The sequence below is a fragment of the Aquarana catesbeiana genome, linkage group LG01 (genome assembly GCF_042186555.1).
Source record: "Aquarana catesbeiana isolate 2022-GZ linkage group LG01, ASM4218655v1, whole genome shotgun sequence".
Taxonomy (NCBI): Eukaryota; Metazoa; Chordata; class Amphibia; order Anura; family Ranidae; genus Aquarana; species Aquarana catesbeiana.
Window position 1 is genome coordinate 801,283,031 of NC_133324.1, and position 19,310 is coordinate 801,302,340.

The following is a 19,310-nucleotide window of genomic DNA, read 5'->3' on the forward strand; positions in this document are numbered from 1 at the left end:
GTAACGGATGATTAGAACCTCTGTCAGATTTATTTTTCTGTCTTTGTCCAGGTGGGGAGATTTCCCTTTACTTCCTGTCCCAAAGACGCAACAGAAAGTAAGAAAAAAAAATTCTTCAATGTTGGGAAATCCTCTCTTCCCTTGGTTATTATTAAAATCTTCCACTGGAAGATTTTCCATTATCTCCTGGAACACTATAACATTTTTGATTTCCTATCAAAAGGAAAGGAACATTTTTCTCTTGCAGTAGAACCACCCTCGCACTGCAAGGACTCATTGCTCAATTATGTCAAGGGAGACGCAAAAAGAACTATTACTTATCTGGTCCTTCACCCCAAGTGCACTCCAGGCTGTAAGACCGGTCCCCCTCAGCCTCTTTCTCCTCTGATTACATCAAGATCCCATAGCCTTGCAATGGATGTGAAGGCACCGTGGGAAAGTCCACTGCAGGAGCACAGAAGAGAAGGGGAGAGTGCGCACTTTCCAGGGAGTGGAGGATTGGGTAAGTAATACTGCTGTTTCCAGTCCCCTAGACCTAAATGATCATTTAACCCTTCCAGATTGTATGCAGCTGCACTGCAAAGGAGGATTATTTCTTTTTCTAGTGATGGGCTTTAAAGTGGAAATAAGGGCAAGTAGGTGAAAATAAGGGAAGTAAACTTTAATCTTAAAAGTATTCCCTGTCACCTTCTCCTACCTATATCTGTATACTTACCTTTTTTTAAATCCGGTCTAGTCTTGTGATTTAGCAGCTCCAATTGCCAGGGCCATGACATCACCAAAAGCCTCCCAAGGCCCAGCCATTGTCAGCGCTCCCTCCTCTCCACTGCAGCAGATTCTCACTGACACAGGAGCAACTGGATCACGTGACCAGACCAGAATAAAAATAGGTAAGTACATAGATCTTTTTATACAAGGTATGCAGGATAAGCAGGAGGAGGGAGAAGGAACCATTTTTAAGAATAGTTAGAGTTTGCCATTTTTTTTTTTGCGCTGACGTCATCGTTTCCACTCCATAACGAACGGGTGTATGCAGGCCGGCCGGCTGATTTTATACATGCTATTTTAACGGTTTCTTTTGGTAAGTGTGCTACTTTATCTATAAATAAACTGGTTAAACTGATTTACACTATGGTGGATGTATTTCTTATCTCCTTGGGTCTCCATTACTGAGCCAATCATTACCGATGAATCCTGGGTGATCTTTCCTCCATGCTGAGACAGATGGTGATGTCCCTATTGAGTGGATTTCTGGCATAAAGCTTCATTACAACCTATCTCTGGTAATCATATACCTTCATAGGTGGTGGATTTTTTCACAAGATGTCTTTAAAGTCTTCAATCACTATGGGTGGAATATAATATAATAAGGACTGTTGATAACGGAAGTCACCTTTTTTCACGGACTGTGTGTGTTTTGGTTTTCTTATTTTACCTTAATAATGATTCTAATTGCTACAATAATATATTATACTTATGTGGTTCATAGCACATTTTCCTGATTTTTCACATTGTGTTGGTATTTGAGTTTAGTATTTTGATCACCTTATAATTTTCAATTATTTAATTATGATTTATGCTTAGCGCGGTTCTTTTATACAAATAATTACTAAAGCGATGTTCTTCTGTAGAAGAGTAAATGTCACGGAATGTGTAGGGAGGACGCTTGTGATATAATTCTTTTATTCAGAGTTGGCCTTGTGAATTAAGATGTCAAGTTTAAGGAATAACGTGCGATGTGACACTGTCCAGCAGCACAGAGTGTGGAATATGATTTTCCCAAGCTAAACAGGGAAGAGACAACCAGAGTAGGCTGTGGATTTAGCGGTTCCCGCCAGTAGAAGATAACTGTATGTACAATCTTCAGATTTCTCATTCTTCCTGAAATCCTAGCTGTTGCCATTACAATCCATGTATAATACATTAAATATATAAACAAGCATTAACCAGAGTGTTGCAATTACAGTGAGAAACATATCTGCAATTTATAATCAGCAGTTAACAGATAAATCTTTGAGAAACCGTGCTTAATTGCACAACATCTGGTGGGATTAAAACAAAGTTGAGGATCAGCAGATGGATGAACAAACCTTTCCTGAACATGTAAATGTGGATAAAAACAGAGAATTAAAGCCAAATAATTTTGGTTGTTAAAACTGCAATTGTTTAGTAAGGTAAGCATCACTGAAAAAAACAAAAAACACAGGTTTAAAATTTCCCCCTTCTTTTGCAAAACGGAAGTTGGCGCTTTTCTGGCAAAGTTAGATATTACCAAGCAGTTCAGATTCTTTTGCAGTCTGTTATTGAGATTATTTTAAATTAATATCACTATAGGTGTTTACAATAAAAATCAAAGCAAATTTAAGGCCATCCATACTTGAAGTGATCCTTTCAGGGGGTCAACAAGATTACGAAGACACTAGCCTGAACAGAAAGCAGCATTATACTCCTGTTTATTGGCAATTTGCTAAAACATCACCCTGTAGTGGAGCATATGGCACCGATCCTACTCAACCCCTCTGGCTGGTTGAATAGTAGTTCACCCCATCCCTTCCCGGCTGCTGTAGTTCATTCTGTTGACTCCTAGTTATAGTACTTTGTAGTAGTGATGCTCTGTAGGGGTTGGCAGGAGAAACCGCAGTAGCCAGTGGTGGACGCGCTATTCTACACAATGTGTGGAATATAATCAGTGCAGAGTTGCTTTCTTCTCAGGTTGACACCTTTGCAAATTTGCTGACACTTTGACAGGGTCACTTTAAAATATAAGTGCAATCAACACTTTTTCGTTTTGGATAGGGCGGAGAAGGATTTGAACCTCTGTTTTATACTGCTCCCCGGGGCCCTGTTAGGCTAAATTCACACTTGTCCATTCTCTGAAAAGTGATCCGCACCTAAGCAGCCGCTGTCAGATGTTCAGGAGGCAATCCTGCAACCTCTTGTATACCTCATTCTTTCTTTAAATTTTTACTGGGACTAAAGAACCACAACTGCAAGCCAAACATTTGGTTCACAATTTTGATGCGGCCCAGTTGACTTGAATGGCCAAGTCTGGCAGGCAGTGCCATCTGTCAACTTAACACGGCCCATTAAATTTGCACGTGAAAAGCCTCCTACAACTTTAGGTGGGCAATCAGGGAGAGGTAAAAATACAGCTCAACGATCTGTTTTTTTTTTTAAATTGACAGGAGGTCCTTCTCTTCTCTATTCATAACTAAAAAAGAAAAAAGTTTAGGCTAGGAATACATTTTATATGACAAACATCCACAAGGTACTGCTTACAAAGGCTCCATCACTAACTACAGCTCTGTTCCTCCTGCATAGTACACAAATGTAAGGCCACTACATCAGGAAGCCCGATCTAGCTACCAATTCTGAACCAAGAGGGCCACTTACTCCTAAACCTTGCCTCTACTAAGCGACCAACTGAAATTCATACAGTGTATGACCAGCTTTTTATGTGGGCATATTTTACCAACTGGTCATTTTTATCTTTTTTTTTTTTTTTTACATCTTTACAGCATAGTTTACTGCAGATAAAGCAAATCAGAATGAATTTTCACAAATATTAATCAAGGAGATGAATATCCAGGTATACATCTGCCTTTTTTTTAAAACAACTGCTATCAGTCACTAGGAAACAATTGCTCCTAGTCTCTATGAAACAACTGATAGCAGAGACTTGGCAGGCATCTGAACATGCCTACACTAATCAGTGACACAAATCTCCAGCGATAGAAATTACCATGCCATTTAACAGAGTCCTATCTGTATTCCACTTTATTATAGAAGTTATAAAATAATATTAGAGTCTGCATTGTGGTCAGCTTTTCATCAACTCCCCCATCCTTATTATCATTTTATGCTCTGGGAATTGGTGCAGAAAAAAGGAGACTGGCAGCTTTTCATTAGATCAGTTACAACGGAAATCTATAGTAAATATCAAAAAAAATCCAAATCTAACTTTCTGGCTTGTGAATTAGCGAGGGAATGAGCTTCACAGCGGCAATAAAAGAGAATCCTGGTAACCTTGAATGTGCATTATGTGGCTGCACATAAACCCTCAGGCTGGGCTTTCATTCAGTTACAGTACTGCCTTCAGCTGCATTACCATGTCAATGGCGAAGCTTGTCTTTGGCTCGCACGTTTACAAGATCGCTTACTGAAAATGGATTTGAATCAGAACAGCAGCTGGAGATGTGGCAGCGTGTATAGAAATTGCGGGTTGTCAGTATAGGGCCACTTTGTTTTTTTAATTGCCTGCATTTTATACAAAGGTTGCCTGGGAGGAAATTGCTTTGCATTAGAACACAACATAAAGTCATTTTTCAAGAGCAAAATATTTTTGACATCTTGGAAATATATAACATGGACACTTTAAATGTATGAAAGCGGCTGGATCTTTATTTAGACTGAAAGAGATTTTTAAGTTAAGGTGAAAAAAAAAAATGAAAGACTTGCCCCGGGTCTAGGTCAGGGGTGCCCAACCTTTTGACCTTTTTGGGCCACATTAGAAGAAGAGGAATTGTCTTGGGCCACACATAAAATACAGTAACAATAGGTATAGCCAATGAGCAGAAAAAAGTCAAGCAGATCACAAGTTAAAATGGTTGTAATGGCAGGAGGTTTTTCTTATATCTGAATGCATTCTATGTATTCAGATAAAAAGCCTACTGTGTGCAGCTGCCCCCCTCAGCCCCTCCCCCCCCAAATACTTGCCTGAGGTCCATCTCGATCCAGCAATGTTGCACGAGAGACTTGGCTGTCCAGGACTCCCCTCCTCATTGACTAAGACAGCAGTGTGGCGCCATTGGCTGTCAAAATCAGTGAGCCAATGAGTAGAAAAAGGGGGCTAGGCCAGCTCCGTGTCTGAATGGACACAGGGAGCTGTGACTCAGCTTGGGTGCCCCCATAGCAAGCTGCATGCTGTGGGGGCACTCAACATGAGGGAGGGGCCAGGAGTACCAAAGAGGGACCCAAGAAGAGGAGAATCTGGGCTGCTCTGTGCAAAACCAGTATAACATGTTTGTTATTGTTACACAAAAAAAATAGGCTTTAGCACCACTTTAACAATCACTACTATATATAATGTACCTGAGTAAAAAAACTTTTTTTTTTATAAAAGTAAAAGAGGGCAACATAAAATGAGTGTCATCAGGGCTTTTTTTCTCAAACAACAAGTGGTGGAACTTAACCACGGCCCCACAAAACCCCTCCCCCTACACACACCCTCCAAATCACATCAAATAGTGTGTGTGTTTAGTCAAATTTCATGAAAACAGTAGGAGGGTCTTAAAGGGGTATTAAATACCAGGATTGCATTACATACAGTGCAGTGCAGAGCTGTCACTTGTAAACACAGAAACCAGACTTCTGTGTTTACAAGTGATTGTGGTGAGCAGGCACCAAAGGGGCTGAGCCAGAGGTGGTGGAACTGAGTTCCACCAAGTTCCCCCTGAAAAAAAGCCCTGAGTGTGATATTTCACACTGTTTTTGATAATGCATCAATATCTGGTTCGATGGATGTAGTAGCAATTCTCAATTAATTCTTAAGGAGCTCAGATATTTTGCTTCAAATTCTGCCCTATGTGCGTTTCAACCTTGAAAATAGTTGCTCATAAATATAGGTGCTGCAGAAAACTTGATGACATGAATGTGGCGCGATTGTGATGAGTGGGATATTTTTCTTTGGGAAGATAAAAGTCCAGTCAAATTTTTCTTCGGATGCATGTGTTTGCTAAGCGTATGTACATTTTTACAAAAAAACTCAACATTTTTAAGTATGTTTACAATTTTGTGTTGGGTCGCAATCATGGCCATTCTTGAGCCGTAGGTTGGACACCCCTGGTCTAGGTTGTCTTTAATCCAGACCAAGCATGAAGGTGAGGTCTTTTGACTTCATCGACTGAAGTTAATCACCAAACGAATACGTAATTAAGTAATAGAATGACAATCAGGAAAGTATTTGCTGTTTTTTTATTTTTTTTATTTATAAATTGTTTTTCCTGCACCAGTCAACAGTGGCAGCCATCACTGATGTCAACGATAACAACTACCATATTTATAGCATGACGAGATTGCTTTAATGTAATGGATATGTGTATCAAACAAGGGTTCTTTGGGCCATGAATTATGTTATCCATAGTTAGTCAGTCCCTATTGATTATCACATAATCTCCTCTTTGAAACAGATACAGAGGGGCACCATGCTCTTGCCTAAAGTCTGCTTAAGGTTTTACTTTTTTTTTTACTTTTAAGTGTTACAGGAATATAGCTTGCTACATTTCACATATTGAATGAGTTTGACATAATCCAAAGTTACTGAATTGCCTTCAACTCTTAAAACCTTTAAAATGGTTTTAAACAGCCATACTGTGCAATAAAGCAAATCACACACGACAAAGCAGCAAGTCACAATACCCATACTTAAGGGGTTTTTTTTCTAAACATAGTAATCATTATCATATCTATCATACCCACAGACAGGTTTCAGAGTGCAATATGTACTTGCCTGAAATAATTGTACATACGTACCGGTAATGTCAAACCACAATGGTGAGCCCAACGGTTGTGCAGTTATCATGCCAATCATATGAGCAACAGGATCACTTTCCATCACGGTGAAGGTGAAAAATGGTTCTTCAAAGGAAATTGGCTCCATTAGCAAAGTTGGTTTCGCAATCCATTCAATATGCAGCCGAGTGCTAGATGACTTCTGAGGTCTCCCATTATCAACTGCTTTAATCTGTAAATGTGAAATAAAGCATATAAATCAAAAAAGTACCAATCAATAGCTGCAACAATGGAAGGCAGATAATTATTATTTATGCCACAGAAAATGGCCGATGTCCTGCTGGAACTTTTCCATCTTCTGCACTCTAATGATTCCAGTCTATCTCATGCATGAGCAACCTTAAGCTAATCATATTACGAAGCACAGAACCCAGAAATTAGGGGTCCTATTAAAAGCCTATCTCTGACAGGTTACTGCAGGTTATGGATCATCACCTCGCTCAGAACACTGCTATAGTGGCATTGTTCTAAGGAAATTCATTTGTCATTTCCTAAACTCTATGTAGGCCCATATTAGTGGGTTGGCACCACAGTAATGGGCATGGGTGAAGCAGGACCTATTTACTGTGGTAGTTAAACACGTTTGTTGAAATTATATATGGCATATTCACTGCATTGTACAAACACAAAATATGATTGGGACTGTATACTTATAGGGGTTGATTTATTAACGGGAAATTTGTGATTTACGTAGCAAAGAAAGTTGCACTTTGCATGAGGTGAAGCTCTGTCGACTTCCATCATTTATTCATCTGGAAGCAATAAAGCCGTGTTTTTTATTTCCCCTGTATTCGGGTATTCTTTGTAAAGTTAAATTTCATTACCTTCACTAAGCCCTAGGGAAAATTCCTTTGAAAAGTGCAACTTCCTTTGCAAAAAGAACAGCTTATTTCTCTTTAGTAAATCAACCCCTTAAAGTCCAAAGAGTCCTTATTAATTTATCAGTTTTACTTATTTATAACACTGACACATTCTCTGCAGTGCTTTACAGGGAACACTAAACTAATCACATCAGTTCCTTTGCCACAAAGAAGCTTACAATAAACGTACAAGTGTGTCCTTAGGTTGCTGGAGGAAATGAAGCATATGGGGGTTACCAGGCAGATATGGAGAGGACAAACTTAATATAGGTAGGTGTTCTATTCCAAAACAGCACATAAAACAACAGTATATCAATGTCATCATACCAGGTTTTTTTTTATTTTTATATTTAATAAAATGGCAGTTCAAAGATATACAGGTTCCATGACTGATTAGAGTCACTTACCTTACCAAAACAAATTTGGTAATATGTGTTAAAGCGAAGTTCCCACTGTTTAAACATTTTTTTTTTTGGATGCATTTTTTTTTTTTAAGTTTATTTAGAGCACTCATGTTTGTGAGATTAATCGGTGCTCGATTGCCGATTTGATATAGGAATATATGTTATATTCCTGTTTACTGGAAGTTTCCATAGTGCTTGTGGGCATGTGAAGCCCACAAGCACTATCTTCCGGGCTCTGGTGCAGCTGAGCGACCAGAATGCACTGCCCGTTCTCGCCCATGCGCCGTAAGTACGACGCAGCGCCGTACACTTCTGACGTTGCCATTACAACGGGCGTCGTCGTTGGAAGTGCCCGCCCCCGTTGTGATGGCAACGAAGCCCTCGGTGCTGCCCAGTGACTCCTGGGAAATAATGACAAGCATCTCCCAGGAGCACTAGCGAGCACAGGCACCGAGGGAAATGACGTAAGGCGCCAGGGAGAGGAAGAGGCAGATTACGATGGACCCCCTAGCAACAGTCATGAAAAGGTGAGTAAAAAAAAAAAAAAAAAATGTTTCCAAATGTTATTAATTGTTTTTAATGCAGCTGAATAATGAAAAAATAATTTTAAGAGTGGAGCTCCACTTTAAATAAGGAGGTAAAAACAAGAAAAGTGCAATGATATGTATTAAATACACTTGATTATAGTATACCATGTAAGCCATATTATGTGGCATGCTTTTATTTTCAAATCCCTAATTTCTAAACATTACTGATAATAGTCAACACATCTAGAGATAAAGACAATATGCAGGCTACATGGAGGAAAACAGCATGCAAATACCAAAGTGAACACTGCCTGTAGCTACCTGCCTGTTCCATTCTCCAGCATGGAGCAAAGATGCATTCCAATGACAGTAAACATTTTTAATAATGACTGGGAGTTTGTTAACCTCTGCATACAAAGCAAAAAGTGTAATGTATCAATGTTAAAAGACAAATTGGGACCTTCATGGTGGACTTCTGATCTTTTTGCTCAATTACAGTGTATTTAAAATGTACCCCTCCCCCTCACAAGAAAAAAATCCAATCCCTATGAATGGACGCGGTGGCCGCTTTAGTTCATTTTTTTTTCAGGCTTTTTCTTTATTTTAATTAAAATCTCTTTTTTGTTTTAAGAAACAAAAAAAATTGCCTTTAAAAGGAGAAGTAGGGCCAAAGCTCTTTTCCGTTATTCTGCAGTCCTGTGACCCATTTTTAGCTGACAGCGGGATAAAGTCTGCTGATGTCACAGAGCCAGTCCAGGCTCTGGAGAAATCCCGACTTTAATGTCCCCTCAGATGCCTGGGCTGGCAGCTGGCTCAGCCTTTCTGCACGCTGCTGAGAGCCTGAACCAGCCGCTCTCACTCACTCCACAACTTGGTGCTCCAGTTAATGCTGGATGGGCAGAGCAGAGAGCCAGTGCCTGACAGTCACCAGCTCTCTGTTCACTGAAGACTGAGAACTGAGCAATCAGTGGTCTTTGATTGCTCAGTTCTCAGCGGACAAGTGGTAGCGTACATCTGCAGATGAGATCGGTGCTGCAGCCATCTAGGCAAGTATGATTGTTTGTTATTTTTTGGATCTCACACTTCTCTTTTAACTCCTTGCAGACCGCGCCACATACATCTACTGCGAGGCGGCAGCTCCTCTGCACAAAATCACATACAGGTGTGTGATTATGCCCTTCTGGGTCTGCGGTGCGTGATTGAACACAGTGGGTGCCAATCAGCTGGTTCGGCGGACCGAATGTCCACCAGGACCCACTGATTCCCAACAGAGGCAGAATGGCAATCTGCCCATGTAAACAAGACAGATCGCTGTTCTGTTAGTAGGGAAGACAGAGATCCTGCGTTTCTACTAAGCAACAACATGGATCGCTGTCTTCCCACAGTTAAAGCACCCAGACACAGTTAGAAAGCACTCCCTATAAACACATATAACCCTTTGATCACCCCTGATATTAACCCCTTCCCTGCCAGTGTCATTAGTACAGTGATAGTGCATATATTTTAGCATGGACCACTGTATTGGTGTCACTGGTCCCCAAAAGTGTCAGATCGCCGCCATTACTAGTAAAAAAAAACAAATCCACAAAAATATCCCATAGAACTTTTGTGCAAACCAATCAAAATACGCTTATTGGGATTTTTTTTTTCAACAAAAACATGTAATAGAATACATATTGGCCTAAATTGATGAAGTAATTTGATTCTTTACATTTTTATATTGGATATGTTTTATAGCAGAAAGTAAAAAATTGCTTTTTTTTTTTATATAGCGCATAAAAAACAAACCCCACAGAGGTGATCAAATACCACCAAATATCTGGGGGAAAAAAAGGACATCATTTTTATTTGGGTACAACATTGCACAACCGCGCAATTGTCCGTTAAAATAATACAGTGCCGCATCGCAAAAAATTGCCTGGTCATGAAGGGGGGTAGCTCTTCCAGAGGGCAAGTGTTTAATATCACTTTAATCCTTCATTTCTTGAAGTAGTTCATGGTCGATTATGGGGTGTGTTTAGGATCAATGCCTTCTATTTAACCTCTTTCCAGCTTTGGGGTCTTTGCTGATAGCAGTACATCAAGAATATGCTAATACACATAAGAATCCATTCTTCTCCACAGCCACATAATATCTCCTGTACCATGAGCTGTGACACAGCCCTAAACTATAATAGAGCCAGCCCCCATGCTTAAAATTGGGTCAGCCACAGCCATAAATGATGATTTCTTTGTGCAGTGCACATATGTGATCAATGGAGAAACATCAACTGCTAGAAGCCACCAATCCCCCAATGACATAGAGGGTAGAATGTACATCTAGGTGGATCCTGGTCTCCCTGCATTATTCTCAGTGCTGGTCTATGCACACTGTAGTGTAGTGAAACTCATGCGTTAGAACTTATAACTCACGCCTGGCTTTTAGCAATTTGAGTTATATTGAGTGCATTACAAATATGGAGTACAAAGAGGGGTTACAGCTATTACTACAGACAGACTAGCAGAATGGCAGCTTGAAGAATAATATATAGAACTGATGGAAAAACATAAATATTGCTAACTTAGACCTTGTCATTAATTATCTTTTTTGTTCAGAACAATGGCGAAATATTCACAGCTCTGAGCAGCATGGCGATTTAAAAAGAGACAGTCAGGTCATAGTGCCGATGTACAGCAGTAAAACATTGTTGTGGATCTTCTCACTTGTGTTCAACTGTTCCTAAAATATTTTTTATTCCAGTTCTACAAGGTATATGTTACCTCAAACAGTGAACTGCTAACAGAGCAAAAGTATTATGAATAAAATATACATGACTCTCTGTTTAACCACTTAAGGACCGGAAGGATTTTTCCCCCTAATGACCAGGCCATTGTTTACGATACGGCACTGCGTCCCTTTACCTGACAATTGCGCGGTCGTGCGACGCTGTACCCAAACAAAATTGAGGTCCTTTTTTCCCCAACAAATAGAGCTTTCTTTTGGTGGTATTTGATCACCTCTGCGGTTTTTATTTTTTGCGCTATAAACAAAAGAAGAGCGACAATTTTGAAAAAAAAACAAAAAAAAAACAATATTTTTTACTTTTTGCTATAATAAATATCACCCAAAATTTTTTTAAAAAACAAATTTCTTCATCAGTTTAGGTCAATATGTATTCTTCTACATATTTTTGGTAAAAAAAATCAATAAGTGTAAATTGATTGGTCTGCACAAAAGTTATAGCATCTACAAAATAGGGGATAGATTTATGGCATTTTTTTTTTTTTTTTAATTGTGCGATTATTAGCGGGACTGCGACATTGCGGAGGACGATCGGACAATTTTGACACTCTTTTGGGACCATTGACATTTATACAGCGATCAGTGCTACAAAAATGCACTGATTACTGTGTAAATGTCACTGGCAGGGAAGGGGTTAACACTAGGGGCCGATCAAGGGGTTAAATGTGTTCCCTGGGAGGTGTTTCTAACTGTGGGGGATCGCGCAGAAGATCCAATCTACCGCATTATAATAATGGCGTCTGGTCCTTCAGTGATTAAGAAGCAGAGAATAGAAATATTAATATTAAATGCCTAGCTTATAAGCACTTTCAGCAGAAGATGTGGCTCCTTTCTCTTGCAGTTTCCTAATCTTAAACACAAAGGCTAGAGATGTGTCTCCCTACACTATATGCATCAACAGAAACACACAGCCCTGTAGCCGAGGATGGCAAGGCACTCTCCATGCTCCTCCCTCCTCCCTTTTCCAAACTCACAGACTGATTGGAGACTACACTGTCTCTGCTGGTTCAATACTACTTTAAGTATAGTGTGAAGAAAGTAGAAGATGGACACTGGGCTATGATAATAATATGCAGTAGCCACATATAATTTGTTGCAGGACGGGTATTTTATGGTTTGGTGACCTCATTTTACTCTACTACAATTACTCAATACAGTTGGAACACCTCCCTACCCACTGGCTGTGACTGGATAATGAAGGACCAGCATCACACCGCACTCCTCTCACTTCCCGTTAGCTGGGCATGGGCACGCAGAAGAGCCCTGATTGGCTCAGAGTGCTTCCCAACCTGAGGTATATTGTGCAGAAGGCAGATATCAACATGATCCAGAACTTTACTTTATTTGCATTTAAAAATACATTCAAAGATTTTCTGAATGAATGCATAAATATGTAAAATTGTCTACTTTTCTGCCTTGAGTTCAGCTTAAAGTGTAAGTCCACCCTAACACTAAAATCTCTGCATCTACAGATATCCACAATCTAACACTCAGCTAGCCCTGTAAAGAAGAAATAAGTATACATACCGTTTTTGAAGCTGATCTGTTCTGGTCTCCAGCTGTGGAAGCTCTGCAGAGGGGACAGCCGACAACGGCTGTAAAATTAATGGGCAGTGACGTCACCCATAGACTTCCTATGGGGCTTCCGTTGTAGGCTGTGTCCTCTGCACCCATGTCCACAGCGAAGCCACATCTGACAGCTCAGTGTGGGATCGCGTCGGATCGGCTTCAAAAAAGGTATGTATACTGATTTCTTCTTTACAGGGCTAGATCGGTTAGTGTTAGATTTTAGTGTTAGGGTGGACTTTTACTTTAAGGGTATCATTTATGTTGTTATGTACCATATTTATGAAGTCCCAAACCTTTACTACTGTACCTATAACTGAATCCCTCACAAATGTAAAGTCCACCATGAAAGGATTAATATGAAGACGCTTGCTCCGGATAGGTCAAGCCCATTAATTCTGCTGCATAAGTATTTACCCTGAAGGGGCCTGAAGGAAAACTGCAATTTAAAAACTTAGGGACAACCCATTTAAAGGAGGGCTGGGAACTTTTAAATGTGTGTGTGCAGACAGATAAAAGAAAACTTCAAACAAGTTCAATAGCTCTGGTAAGACATCTCTTACATGACAAGGTTTCCTTCAGTGGGCACCAGTAGAAACAGTAGCTCAAACCACAAAAAGGAGCACCAGGACAAAAACAGATGAAAGAGTTCAAAATACTTAGAAAAATTCAACACATTTCAGGGTTAACACCATTACCCCATCATCAGGGCTCAACACTGGATAGGCATGGATGGGCTCAGAGAATATGGTTACTTCAGAGATCTATATTATAACCTGTACTGAACTCTATCCATGGAATGACAATGTAACAGTTGCTGAACAGCAATGGTGCTCAGCACTGCTGCTCAACAACTGCTACATTGTCACGCCATGGATAGAGTTCAGTACAGGTTATAATATAGATCTCTGAGGTCACCATTTTCTCTGAGCCCATCCATGCCTGTCCAGTGTGGAGCCCTGCTAAGAAGAGGGATCAGCAGAGTGCCCCTGTCCAGTTTTCATTCAAAACCATATCTCCTAATGGTCCTTTCCTGCCCACAGTGTATATGCAGAAGCTTGAGGTTCAAGGCAACAGCATTGTTCTGCTGGAAAAGAAACCAATGTATGCCTTTGGATAGGGAGAGAGGACCAAATAGAATATAAATCTGAAGGGATCAATTTAAACCAGCCATTGTGTTACAAGGGGTGTTTGTCTGCAGTGGGATGCAGATAAACTTTATTGAAATGTCATGTATTTGGCTGCTATGTGGTGAGATCATGGTGGATTGTCTCGCACTGTGCAGCGCTGGAATAAGTACATCCTTCCATGCTTTTTTCAGTGCACACCACCACAACTCGATGGTGTGAAACAGCTAGCTAGATGACAAAGCATTTAGCCTTGTCTTGAGGTGGGACTGCACTGGAATAGCCACCCAATGCAGTCCTAATGCACGTGGTGGGAATGTACATTAACCCACAGAGAAGAACTCACCAGGGCCGACTACACTGCTTGCAGTGTTCAGTGCTCAATTGATTCTTTTTAAAGGGTTAAAATGGGGAGACACATATGTATTACAGATCATTTTACAGTCCCTTTTAGTCAGAGCTTCCCAGGGCCATGATAGTAAAAGCGTATGTAAAATAAGTCTTAATCACTCTTCAAATTATAGAATAAGTAAATTCTGATGAGTTCACCATAATGAGGAATTAACAAATAATCTAAAGGTGCAGCAATTAGATGGTGATAATTTTATGCCAGATGGGTATTCTCAACAATAGAGTCTCCCTGGAATATAAAAACCAGCAGGTGATTCTATCTACCAAGAGCCAAGCAAAACTGAAACAAGCTTTACATGAGTATAAACATTGGAACTATTTCAGGTATATTCATTGTGGAAATCTAATTCTGTTATGGGAATTACTATCCAGCAGTTAGTTGCTCTAGATTTTTAGGTCATAGAGATATTTTATAAATAGCTCTGCAAGTTATACTTATCCAGCATTTACTCACCGTAAGAATATCATATTCTCCTGCTGCTGAAGACTTTTTGGATGAAACCACTCCGGTTTTGGGTTCAATAAAAAACTTGCCATACTCATCTCCATCCTCTATACTGTAAGAAATTTCAGCATTGGGACCCTCGTCTTTATCAACGGCAATAACTCTATATATGGGATCCCTCTTAATGTTTTTATCTCTGTCACTTTTTTCACGTTCCGGAAGTTGGATCTTGTAGAATTTTTGCAGGAACTGAGGTTTGTTGTCATTTTCATCCAGCACCTTCACAATGACCCGGCACACAGTAGACTTTGGAGGATATCCATTGTCTGTAATGATAACCTGTCACGCAGAAACACATATTTGGTTACACCTCTCTAGGCAACTATTGCAAAGTAAAGAGCACTTAAACATTTTCAAAACACTCCTGAAAGTAATTCTCATTTGAAAGTTTTTCTAAATGAATACATAGCTTGGAGAACAAGCACAGCATGAAATAACTCTTCAGGAAAGAACAGAATTTATTATTCTTACAAGCGCTACACATTTAATCACTTCCCGAAAAAGCAAACAAATCTGTATAGAGATTTAAGTGATTGGTTGTTCAAAAAGCCTTAATCTCTGAATATTTGTCACAGCCAGCAAACAGAATGCTGATACTTGTCACTGAAAGCTCCGTCTCATCAGGTTCTGTTTGTAAAAAAGACAAACAAAGGAATACGCTACTTCTTGTGTTTTGTCATTAGCTACTCAAGGCCTGCCAATCGCTTGCCATTTGGTTACTGCCACTTCAAATGAATCTGTAACACCAGCTGACAAACTGAAACATTAAGAGGATAGCTGATGAAACTTTCCATGAGCACGAATGATGCTCATTATTCACTGGGGTGAAAAGTTTGGCTTTTTTAAAAGAAACTGGAACAGAGTCTATGTAGATATTGATGAGGAAGATGCAGCCTGGAGTAATTATGTATTTCTAGGTATCATCATACACACTGAAGGGTCAATACTGCATGCTGTAATATTTTTAAATCTAGTTGCATTTTATTCTGATATGTAACAAATACTGGAGGAGTGGAAAGAACACTGCTCTTTTCCCCACCTACCTTCCCGCATAAGTGAGAACTGCAAACCCAACATCTATGGGCAATAAGAAGTTTAATAGCTGGATGGCATTATGTTTTATTTTCACTTGTCTATTTATTGATGATGCTTTGATATGTTATGCAAGATTTGTGCACAAAAATGAATAAACTTTCATTTTAAAGCACTTACACATCAAATCTGGTAATCAGAATATAAAAAAAGGAACGCACAAGAGAAATGCTCCTAAAACCACTGGACTGTTCAATATAGGCACTACAAAGAACGTTTCAAGATCAGATTTAAGGTATACCTTAAACCAATTATTTTATTTTTACGTTGGAAAGCACAAGTTAAAACTCCGATAACGTTGTTGCCATTTGTGTCCCATTAGAAACATGTCCCTTCAAGTTCAGTCCTGTAGATGCAACAGGAAGTGAGACAATGGGGTTGATTTACGAAGTGCAAAATCTGGTACAGCTGTCCATAGAAACCAATCAGCTTCCAGGTTTTTTTTTGTCCAAGCTTAGAAGCTGACTGGCTACCATGCACGTGCACCAGATTTTGCACTCTCCACTCTCAGTAAGTCAACCCCAAAATCTCTTCAAAGTACCGAGAACACCCAGGTAGATAAAGTAAAGGAAACACTATCTTTCCCATTGGGACATTTCTCCTCTATTTCTTCATTTCCAGTGCCAATGATAATGGTCACCTAGATATTTAGAGAAAGTAAAGCTTTCTAATGGGGACACACACAGCAGTCAAACAGGGGTTCTAAACTGTCATTACTTTTTAGCTAAAGATACATTTTAACATAAAAAATATTACCTTAAAAACAGTGCATACCTGACTTGGTAATGAATTAAATAGCTTATATAATTTGACAGAAGCAGCATCACTTCATTAATATTAGCTAAGCAGAAAGTCACAGCAAAAAAGTTCTGAAAAGTTCAATCATTAGGGTATGTTTGGGTATCATCACTTTTAAATGCTGGTGCCAACACTGAAACCTGTACTTACTGTATATGAATTGTATTATGATCATTACTAGATCTTTTTAGCATGAGGATAAATGGGTGATCAACCAACATGAAAAAAAATCAATGTCTGGTGACCATAAACGACAAATTAGATCAGACTTTAGTAAACTGAAACCAAATTGGTTGCTCTTTGCACATCATCATGTTTAGCTGCACTTTCTCAAGATCATTATAAGAAAAGAAAAAAAAAGAACCTTTATGCCGCGTACACGATTGGAAATTCGGCCAGCAAAAGACCGATGAGAGCTTTTGGTCAGAAAATGCAACCGTGTGTATGCTCCATCGGACTTTTGCTGGCCGAATTCCAGCCAGCAAAAGATTGGGAGCATGTTCTCAATTTTTCGGTCGGAAAAAGTTCCTATCCGAAAATGTGATCGTCTGTAGCAATTCTGATGCGCAAAATTCCTACGCATGCTCGGAAACAGTTCGACGCATGCTCAGAAGCAATGAACTTTCTCGGCTCGTCGTAGTATTGTACGTCACCGCGTTCTTGACAGTCGAAAGTTCAGCAAACTTTTGTGTGACCGTGTGTATGCAAGGCAAGCTTGAGCGGAATCCCCTTGGAAAAGCCATCATATCTTTTTCCGACTAGAAGTCCGATCGTGTGTACGTGGCATTAGTCATATGAAGACATTAGGTGACATTAGAAGACCAGAAGGCTTCCCAGATAGCAAGGATCACTTGCTACAAATTTGTGACAGTGTTGAATTGTAAGTCTGTTAACTTGCTGCACATTTTCACTGGCAAGTTGTACACTTGCAGAGCACTTGAAGCACAAGTTCTAGTTGACACTTCTCCAATTTGTAGCAAATTTGCATGGCAAGTCTCTAGCAAGAACAAAGTAGCAGTGGTGAGTCTACAGCATGAAAATGCAGCCATAGTGACCCCTGTGGTGGGATGACTATTGCACAACATAGCTGAACCAGAACTTGCAGCAGACTAAGGCTTCGTGTACACAAGACGCCAGTGCAAACTCTGCTGAACACATGTTTTTAATAGCTGAAACCAGCGTTTAGAAACGCCCGTTTTGCTGCGTTTGCATGCCGCGTTTAGCCACGTTTGCGTCTAGAAGCATCTGCAGAGCAGAGAATGACATTTTGCGACCCAAATTTGGGGCCCTGTATCTTGGGGCCACTTGGTCCTAGCACCAAGTGGCCCCGCGATACGGGGCCCCAAAGCCGGGTCGCAAAATGTCAAGCACTTCTGCAGCAGAGAATGACATTTTGTGACCCGACTTTGGGCCCACTATCTCAGGGCCACCTGGTGCTAGAAAATTTGGTGCGCTAACACAGTGGAACTAACGCTACAACATATCCAAATTTGGAGTTCCTAGCACCAAGTGGCCCCGAGATATGGCGCCCCAAAGTCTGGTCGCAAAATGTCATTCTCTGCTGCAGTTTACCATCATATTTCTGTGTTTTCTGGTCCAAACAATAGGGTTCCTTTAAAAACACTTATAAATGCAAACGCGACACCGGCGTTTAGCCGCGTTTGGCGTCTGAAACGTGAAAAACGTTTGCGTCTAAACCCAGTTGTGTTTAACCTCATTTTTCCAGAAGCAAAAAAAGGGTTCAGATGCAAAAGTTTTCCACGTTTCAGACGCCAAACGCAGCTAAACGCGTTTAGCCACGCTTGCGTTTATGTTTTTAAAGGAACCCTATTTTTTTTGGACCAGAAAACACAGAAATATGATGGTAAACTGCAGCAGAGAATGACATTTAGGGGGCCCCAAAGTCAGGTCGCAAAATGTCAAACACTTCTGTAGCAGAGAATGACATTTTTCAACCCAAATTTGGGGCCCCGTATCTTGGGGCCACTTGGTGCTAGGAATCCCAGAATTAGTGTGCAAACACAGTGGAACTAGCACTACAACATATGCAAATTTGGGGTTCATAGCACCAAGTGGCCCTGAGATACAGGGCCCCAAATTTGGGTCGCAAAATGTCATTCTCTGCTCTGCAGGCGCTTCTAGATGCAAACGCGGTAAAACGCGGCTAAACTTTCACGTTTTTGCTCCCAACATTAACATAAATCTCTCTCCAGATCAACCTCCTACTAACATTTTGTTGGAAAATGTATGAATCCAATGCTGTTTGTTATTTAAGCTTAATGACGATTGTACAAGATTCTATGTACGATTTCTGTATGTGATATATTTTTTTCTATACAATAAAATCTTTATGGAAAAAAAAAAAAAAAAAAAAAACATACAGTTGAGTTTAAAAGCATTTCTTGGAATGCAAAAAAATGCGTTCAAGACGGATGTTACGCCAAATGTCTGTAACAGCCTGTAAACGCTGCTAAACACGGTAACTCGTGTTTAGCAGCGTTTCGTTTACAGACATTTTTCATTTTACGCTTCTAGATGCAAACGTGGCTAAACGCGACTAAACGCAGCATGTAAATGCAGGTAAACTGACTTTTTTAGACCTTGGTTTCTAGCTATCAAGTTAAATCGTTCAGGAGAGGTTAAACAATGTCCCGTGTACATAAAGCCT

The 19,310-nt window shown here is 40.0% G+C and overlaps 1 protein-coding gene across 7 annotated transcripts in view; it reads right to left on the bottom strand.

Annotated features, from left to right (window-relative positions):
- The window catches only part of FAT1 (FAT atypical cadherin 1), a 382,476-nt gene that overhangs the window by 129,049 nt on the left and 234,117 nt on the right, over positions 1-19,310 (bottom strand). For all 7 annotated transcript variants that reach the window (XR_012236892.1, XM_073607779.1, XM_073607796.1 and 4 more), the window contains exons 5-6: positions 14,702-15,031; positions 6,532-6,742 (exon numbers count right to left, since the gene is read on the bottom strand). Coding sequence is in view for 6 of the 7 variants with exons in the window: in XM_073607779.1 (XP_073463880.1) it covers positions 6,532-6,742; positions 14,702-15,031 (541 nt within the window). In the remaining variant the exon portion in view is untranslated. The remainder of the gene's footprint in view (positions 1-6,531; positions 6,743-14,701; positions 15,032-19,310) is intronic.